This window comes from Mycetomoellerius zeteki, unplaced genomic scaffold (assembly GCF_001594055.1).
Source record: "Mycetomoellerius zeteki isolate Tzet28-1 unplaced genomic scaffold, Tzet1.0 scaffold219, whole genome shotgun sequence".
Taxonomy (NCBI): Eukaryota; Metazoa; Arthropoda; class Insecta; order Hymenoptera; family Formicidae; genus Mycetomoellerius; species Mycetomoellerius zeteki.
Genome location: NW_017257161.1, coordinates 40199 through 49351, shown reverse-complemented (window position 1 = coordinate 49351; position 9153 = coordinate 40199). Strand labels below are relative to the sequence as shown.

Sequence of the window (9153 nt, the reverse complement as noted above, 5' to 3'; positions counted from 1 at the left end):
CAAAATATATCGCAGTAAACTTCCAATATACTTTTGCGTTTATATGACGTCATAAATTTTTGCGTCACTTCTTATTTCTATTACTGCGACTGGCGAGGTCAGATAATCGCAGTAAAAAGATGGCGAAATTCAACGAAATGGGAAATCAGGAAAAAATTTGTTTTTTAGATGTCGAAACGAATAATGTCAAAAAGTTATGACATATTAATATGACATATTAATGAATAAAGTAGATGCAGAAAAAGCACGCAAAGATATGAATATAATTAATAATTCCAAATTTTATCAAAATTTAAAAAATTATTTATTTCTACAGTCCTACCAAGTACTACTAAATCCGTTTCGTTATGCAATGTAACGTCATAAAAGTACTGTTAGTAATTTCAAAACGCTTCTGCAGTACTACTTTATGACGTCATATTGTCAGTACTGACAGTGAATAACGAAACGCAGCCATAGACGGCATCCAACTTCGTTTTTATTTCTTCGCACGTTTTTCCATCCAAAAATAAAAAGCGAATCACGGATCGATATTGTTCTTTTTCCATTGTATCGGAAAACATCAAACATTCTCACTACGAATTGCTGTCAAATCAAGACTATTGCATGAATCACTCTGAAATTTTGTATAGCGTCATTTGAAAAATGATAGTCACGATGGTAATGCCAACTTGCATCAGCAACGTCATCTATCTTCAAACACGGGTTATTGATTTGCCCTTGTATCTTTAGAAAGTTGTATATTTATAATAAATTGTATGTAAATCGTTATATACAACTGTTGTATATAATATTGTTGTACATACACAAATTAAAGAAAAGAAATGCGCAGAGGGCAATGGCCCAAGGGTATATTGAGAATTAAACAAGGATAGAATGATATCTATGAAGGATGCAGGAAATTTGAAAGCGCCCTTAGAATAACGGCAGAAATGTGTTTCCCTCCGGACAGATTTAGATGCCGGCATATCTAAATTTTAGAAAAAGTCCATCAATAGATTTCCAAAAATATCCAAAATATATTACCTCTACTTTACTTTTACTAATGTTTTTATCTGCGAACCACTCTCCATTAATAGACTATCATTTTAACTCCTTTCGAAGCTCGTAAGAATTTGAAAGAATTTGCCACGAATATTATATTCGTATCAAAGACCGTGACATGAAATTATGCAGTACATCTCATGATAAATTCATTCTTTGTCATAGGTATTATACTTACACCTGTGTACAGAATCGGTGGGTTTGTATCTGGTGCTGGTAAAGCCGCAGACGAGTAGCGTCGTAGACAATGAAATCTCTTCAGCACGCGCAACATATCGCAGCGAGAACGAGACGTTTCCTCGGCTCGGAAGGAGACTGATTTGAGTCAACCGATTCCTCGCACCCCGGCCTATGCCGGCCTTCTCTCCCGCTCCACAAAAATGAGATCTAGTGACTCGCTTTAGAGTTCCTCTCGAATGCGCGTGCTCTACTCTTATTGAGTCCAACAAAGAACTAGTAACATTACGATAGTCATATCAGCGAATTGCCTCTGTTTCATTCGTACATAATTTAGCAATGAACGATCGCGTAGTTACGGTCGACCGTCAGAAAATACAACTCATGATTGATATTAATTAATACAATACCGATCGATAATAGCATCAATTTTAATGAACACTAAAAACTAAGGTATTCACAGTCCGTTATTTCGTAATGTCTCAAGATGCTAATACAGCTCTGTAATTGGTCCACGAAAGTAAGAATACATTTAAAAGACGGTATTAATATAAGAACTATGAATATCAGTCTAGGAGTATAAAAAAAAAAAGGAAATCCCCATCCTGAAAAGTCCTGTGGACTAATTTCAAAATATTCATGAATATCGAGACTCATATATACATTTTCTGTACAAAGAATTAAACATTAACATATAGGAGTTATAAAAAAACATTGTACAATATATAGAGTAGTTTTTGAGTAAAAAAATATTCCGAAAAATATTTAGGCTATGTTTAAATTTGTTATTACGATAATTTTATTAAGATAAATAAATGTAATTAAAGAGAAATTATATATACATATATAAAAATATATATACAAGGTGTATCTAAAATAACGTACAACTTTACAGAAAAAATAATCTCTGTTAGAGATAAAAATTGTTTATTTCCTTCTCATAAAGTTATGAAAATTTTTTTAGAATTTTCAGAATTTTTTAATACCGTATTTTCTCATGTTGGTAAAAATAAGAAAATATAGTACTAAAAAGTTGATAAAAAATTCTGAAAAAATTCTTTGAGTTTTATGAGAAGAAAATAAATTATTTTTGTTTCTTGCAGTTTTTCTATAATGTTGATAGTGTTTGGGGGTAAAAAATTATTGAAGACCAATATTCAACAATTTTCAGTAATTAATATCTTGTTAACTATTGCAAAAATTGCAAAATGTTAAAGGACTTTTCGATTCAGTTTTTTATTAGGAATAGCACTATATGATTAGTGTACGTTATTTTAGATACACCCTGTATATGTGTTTGCGCGTACGCACGCACGCACGTACATAAAATAAAAAACATAATGTAATCAACTAGTAAAAATTTGTCTGTGTAAATGTAAATTATTCGAACAAGTCATAAATATTCGTTAGTAATTACAACTGATAAAGCCAACTAAAATAACAATGTACATTAATTAATTAAAGAAATAAAAGAGAATCAATATGTATTTTTTTACGCAAAAGTATGTAAATTTTTAAATAATCAATATCACTGATTATTCATTTTTTATAACAAAAAGTAATAATTGCAGTTATACATGTACACAGACTTTTTATTTCACGTATGAATAATTATTTGGCATACTCTAAACATTTTAATTAATTTTCGCGCTATATTTCATCATCTTTTATTCTGTAAGTTTATAAATTGTATCAAGCAGGATTAACATGTTTTCTTCTTTTAGATTCCCGATGGTCCTCCATCGTCTGATTTCTTTTCTGTGATGCTTTCGAGTTCGCAGACTTGTCATGTAAATTTCCATTTTGAATCAAGTCTGCAGCATCTTCATTTTCTGGTAAACTGACACTGCTAAATTTAAATGGTTCTACATCTTGAGACATAACTTTTGCGCGTAATTCACGCGCTTCTTTCTTCAGTAATTGTTTCTCCCTTTGTTTACTCTTATTCTTTCTTCTCTTTTTCTGTTCATTATTACTATGTGCAACCTCTTCTTGTACTTCCTCCTCTTCTTTTTCTTCTTCTGAGTCACTTGTTTTTCCGTTTTGAGATCCGATAATGCTTTGTTTGCCATTACTTTGTGAAACATCATTGGAACTATTTAACTTAGCATCCTTCTTTGATGGCCTGATAACAAATTATATCAAATAATATAAAAAAACCTCACTGGTTATTAGTTAAAAAATATGCGCGCGTGCACGTGTATTTTGCTAAAACAAAAATAAGACAGTTTTTGAGAATAGAATAATATTAATTCCACCTACAAATTGAGAGGTGCTCCGATCTCTGCTGCCAGCTTGTTGTAGGCAATTTTTGCATCTCCGAAAAGAGTGTATTGGCTTCTGTAATTTATTAATTCCGTTTTAACAATTTGCCAATCCCATGCCTTTGACAAACATCGTGTGCGAACAACGCGCAATAACATCAAAAGATGTCCAATAAACTTCTGTAAAACTTTTTTCTGCGCACTAACATTATTACACAAAGTAGACTGCCCATCACTCACATGTAGATTACATGTTTCTTTGAATATATTTATGGTATTTTTAAAAAGCGTCGTTTCTAATTTCATTTTCACGTCGGCATACTTCGTATTCATGTTCAGTAATCGGTTATTATTGTAGAAAACTAGTAACAATTCAAGCGCTTGATTTTTACGAAAGTATCGAATACTGCTGTCAAAAGCAAAGTCCACCTAAACAATCAAATGATATTCTATAGAGCAAGATATATTTTATACGAGATATTAGAAAATATTTGCAGTAAATTTAAATATCTACCAACAGAAGCGCCAACAGCCAATTATCTTCCCAACACAACTGTAATACACCCTTAAACAATATAGGCGAAAGCACGCAGTCTCTCTTCTTAAAGAACGCAGTTAAATTTTCACCATAAATTTCTACAATACTTTCGGTAGACAAGTTGGCTTGCTGCGCGCATCTTACAAGGAAGGTACAGCATTCTGCCAATTTATCATTGAGTTCTTGACAAACTGAAGCAGAACGCTCTCCTTTTTCGATCAAAGCCTTAAAGAGATATCATATATCATTTAATCGGCAAATTTGCTACAAACTTAATCGTTACAAATAATTACCTTTAACACTGTCGTTAATAAAGTCTCGTCAACATTCGTTGTATCTTTAAACTTTTTCACCGTTGATAACTTTTTTAAGCAAGTCCGAATTCTATGTGCGAGTGGTTCTTGATGTGGGTCCTTTATACAAAATTCCAGCAGAGCAAACAGTGGCACGATCATATCTAGAGTGACTGCCATAGACGGACTAGTTTCTAGATAAATCTGTAATAGATCTATAACGCGAGCTCTGAAGTGCATCAATGCCTGACTCGACTTTCCTTGCTTTTTAGAACGAGCCTGTTGATTCTCTCGAAAAGCTTTAAAAGCTGCTGCTAACGATTTGTCCAATCGTTTGCCCTCTTCCTCGTCTATTTCATCTATGTCGATATCCTCATCATCGGTTTTCACTGCAGCATCACCCAAAGCTTGATGTAACGCTATCCTCAATTTATCGGTCACGGTTTCATCCTCATCCTCGTTCTCGTTCTCACTTAAGTCAGACTCGGATTCACTTTTCGATAAAACTTCATCATTTGAAACACTTCCCTCCTTTTCATCCTCATTATCTGATTCGCTTTCTATACCAGAAGAATCATCATCATCATTTTGCTTTGTAGTGAGCGTCTTTTGAGTATTTTTAATATCTAATACCTGAAATAAAGAATAACATATACTTACGATTTTTTCAAACATTCGCGATAGAATAAATTAACTTCTTTTCAATTAAAGAACCAGATTAATCTTATAAAAATTGTATAAGCAAAAGCTTACGGCCAATATCTGGTGGATTGCAGATGGAGTGAGATATGGACAGATATGTGGAAATACACAGCCAACTAATGAGCGGAATAAATGATCGGTCTTGGATAAAAGAGATAACAAAAGATCCACTACTACTTCAACCCATTCCGGTTCCTCTTCCATAACTGTGTTATTGAGTTTTTTATGTTTCTTGGATTTTTTACTTAATCTCTCGTAACAACATTGAAGTTCATTAATCGACATAATCGCTGTTTCAGGATCTGAGAACAATTGCAGACCCATGTGCAAATTCATCGTATGAAATATCGGTAAGGCTTCCGAATGTTTTGTATTTTTTTCTAGTTTTTCAATTAAGTCTATCCCTCTTTCCCAAGCATCGGCTGCTGCGTCGTTTAATGGTGATCTGATCATATTGGATTTCAATTTCGAATCTAAATTGTGAACAAGTGCACTCAACAGATTTCGTGCATTATCCAATTTTGGTAATTTATAATCCAGAGCACGATAAAAAGAATCTTTAAATTGTTCTGAAAATAATAATTAAATTTATTTCAACTCATAACAATTTAAAAGATACATGTATATATAGCTTATACTTACGTGCTAGTTCTATTCCAACATTTGATACTTCAAATAATCCATATTTAAACAGAAATATCAGTTGCTCAAGTCTCCAGTCTTGATCCAAGAACGTCTCTGGACGACCCATTAATCTAATGGAAAGAAGTATATTTAATACAATAAGAAATATTACAATAAAACATTTAATCTCTATTCATTATATCAAATCATTTACATTGTTAATACTAATTATACTCACTTTGTTAGGAGCTGTGCTGTGTAACTTCGCTCGGCATTTGTCCAAAATTCTGTCTTTGTACCTTCTCTTTCTTTAGTCATCTCATTTTCTATAATTTCTCTATACAATTGGCTCAACTTCTTAATACCGTCTATCCTCAAATTTCCCATAATTATTTGAATCACCTTAACACCTGTCATCTTTTCTATCATTAAGTCACCAGGACGTAATATGAACTTCTTCAATATACACAGCTGTGTTTTTGTCTTGATATCTTCGTTGTTTGTAGCAGACACTATCAAATGTAAAACTTTCCTGAATGCTATCAAAACTTCATCATTTCTATTCTTCTTACAGTTCGAAAATCTTTTTAACATATGTTGCAGAAGATTTGGAGACAATAATGAAGGAATTACGGTTTTATCCGTAACATTAAGAAGTATTAGTCGTAACATTTCTACAGCAATATATTCATCACTCTTTGACGGTTTTATAAATTTCTGATCAATGCCTTTCCAAAAGTCTGCCACGAATTCAGTCGCTACCAGTTTTTCACAAAATAGCTTAAACACTGGATGTTGATAAGAGACAATTCGAAGTAAAGCCTGTAAAATAAAAAAAAAAATTAAAAATCTATTTTAACACGAACATATATTGTAGGATGGAAATACACAAAGAAAAGATTACTCAAGTCTTGCTAAATACAGACCGTTAATAGTTTAACAATATCTTCTACAGACTCCTTGGTAATTATCTCAGTCATGCCTAAGTGTTGCTTCAAAAATTTATGGTCAACTAACGAAGGATGTTTGTCCCTAAGAATCAGCAGCATATAGAATGTATCCAAAGTTTGTTCGGACCATGGCTTGCCAATTTCTTTCTCAACAATTGGCCAAACATTTTTGATAGATACAGTATCAAGCTGAATAATAAACTCGCTGAGAAACATAGTGGAGATAAATGATAAATAGCTGCGTTGTTTGCCAGCATTTAACAAAATCTCTATAATCTGCTGTTGCATCTCAATGCTGTTCTGGGCAAGTAACTTGGACCTAATCAAGGCACCACAGAGCAATATACGTCCCATATATATATCAGCATTCTCCTACAAAGAGAAATTACAGTATTTCTTTAACTATTATTTCCAAAACAAAATAAAAACAAGATTTTAGGTCTTACGCTTTTAAGATTACTGCCAGCTGGACGCAACTGGGTGTTCATCATAGATAAAAGTTTTTCCACTGAAGTATCAGGATGCATCATTAGAAAAACTGTCAAGGTACTATAGAAACCTGTTCTGGTAGATGTCATCGAAGATCCCAATCTTGCAATCATCTTGACCAAGGCAAGATCCAACTCTTTGTCATTCTGATCCTGCAAATAGATCATACATTACGACGTGACAATTTGTCAAGTATCTCATACAAATTAGATTTTTCTTCTTAATGTCTACAATTTAATGCCTGTTTCTATCAAGACAAATCAACTTTAATCTTGATTCAAGGATGTACTGGCACTAACGTTCTAACATTGACAATAACTTGAAAATTTAATAAATTGGTTCTATTTATAATCTGAAAACATATATAAAACCTGAAGTTAATTCTCTATCTAGTTCACGAGTTATCCAATTTAATTTTGCATGAGTTCTTATGGAGTATCCCTGGTAGAAATAAATCACTGAAATCGCTGAAATCTATATAAGTTGACTCATTTTAGTATATAATTCTGAATAATACTGAATTTAGTATAATACTGAAATGGGTTAGATATAGATTTTAGCGATTTTCAGCGATTTCAGCGATTTATTTTCACTGAGCAGCAGCATATTTCCACTTATATCAACAAAATTATAAAGAAGCAACATTGTTGCTTATACAGAACCAATATTCTGAAACTTTATGAGTAAATAAAATATTGAGTATCTAAAAAAAATTCATATCAATTTACTAACCGATTATCAAGATATTAACGATAAAGCAAAATTCCGATTGGACTACATAACTTCACTTTGACTGCTCAAAACGTGGCAACTCAAAAGTATCAATAGTACAAAGGTTAGTTTACATATCTTTTTGATTTTTAAATACAAGTGATGTTTGATATACATTAAATGTTATTAGTATGCGTCTTTCGTTTCTTACAGTTGATTTTCAAGGAAAATTCATATCCAAAAAGTTTTTACCCACGATTATAGAAATATAAATATATTCATTAATAATGCCAAATATCACATCGACATTATTTAGGTTCTATACATGATACGGCGCATATTTTAACTTATAAAAGTATAGAATTTCATGAATTTCAAATTTGAGTAACTTTTGTCTGGGACTGTATAACCAGAACATTCTTAACTAACTTCATCTTTTTCTACTTAAGAATTAGAACTTGCTCTACGAATTAAAACTTCGAGGCATCGGGTGGCCCCTCGCTTGATCCGCGGACTATAATCTGCGGGTCCGGGTTTGATTCCATCCGCGCCTCACATACGCAATTTTCCTCATGATGTTTCTGGTTGACGTATTTACCATATTATGTTGATGTATATAATTCAATAGCGCAACTCCGCCATTTAATCTCACAGATGGATTGCTGTCCTTCAGCTTGTTAAAATTATCCAATATATTGGAATACGTTCTACCCATCTTTGGCTGTCCAGAGTTATCCGAAATCATCTCCATCTCTACCATGTGCGTGTCGCGCGGTATATGCATGGCAGCAGCCATCTTGATCATTCTAATTGTTTCCGACCAGGGTCAAGTTACCGCGGGTCAAGAAAAAATTCAGGGTATCAATCATGAAACTTTTTCCCTAGGGTGAAAAGTGAAAAATTTCTCCATTAACTTCAATGATAAAAATTTTCACTTTTCACCATATATGTAATACTACAATATAGTAGTATTACATATATGCTTTTCACTTTCCATCCTAGGGATAAAATTTCATGATCGATACCCTGCAAATCCCTGCCTAAAAATTCACCAAATGTCGAATGTTGCTTTCTTCAAATTCTTACTTTCTAAAGCCCAGTGTCCACAATGCTAGAAATCCGTCCGAGATCTCGGATGAAGAAAGAATTGACCAATCGCATTGATCATGTGACTAAATTGTTTAAATGTGATTGGTTAATTCTTTCTCTTTCCGAGATCTCGGACCAATTTCTAGCATCGTGGACACAAGGCTTTAAGCCCAATGTCCACGATGCTAGAACTCGATCTAAGTTCTCGGATCGAGAAATGTGTAGCCAATCAGCTTACAGTTTTTACGGAAAACCGGCAAGTTGATTGGCTA

The 9153-nt window shown here is 33.0% G+C and overlaps 2 protein-coding genes across 2 annotated transcripts in view; both read right to left on the bottom strand.

Annotated features, from left to right (window-relative positions):
• The window catches only part of Aldh (Aldehyde dehydrogenase), a 9598-nt gene extending 8175 nt beyond the window's left edge, over nucleotides 1–1423 (bottom strand). The window contains exon 1 of the mRNA XM_018448095.1: nucleotides 1223–1423. Coding sequence (XP_018303597.1) covers nucleotides 1223–1318 — 96 coding nt within the window. The 5' untranslated portion in view covers nucleotides 1319–1423. The remainder of the gene's footprint in view (nucleotides 1–1222) is intronic.
• A 1419-nt stretch (nucleotides 1424–2842) lies between these two features.
• Nucleotides 2843–8719, bottom strand: Mybbp1A (MYB binding protein 1a). The gene is made up of 10 exons (XM_018448101.1): nucleotides 8391–8719; nucleotides 7039–7233; nucleotides 6569–6964; nucleotides 5881–6464; nucleotides 5661–5773; nucleotides 5070–5587; nucleotides 4317–4949; nucleotides 4000–4248; nucleotides 3484–3914; nucleotides 2843–3346 (listed from the first exon to the last, which is right to left on the bottom strand). The coding sequence occupies exons 1-10, from the start codon at nucleotides 8595–8597 to the stop codon at nucleotides 2914–2916; spliced, it is 3759 nt and encodes a 1252-aa protein (XP_018303603.1). The 5' UTR covers nucleotides 8598–8719; the 3' UTR covers nucleotides 2843–2913.
• Nucleotides 8720–9153: the final 434 nt, after the last annotated feature.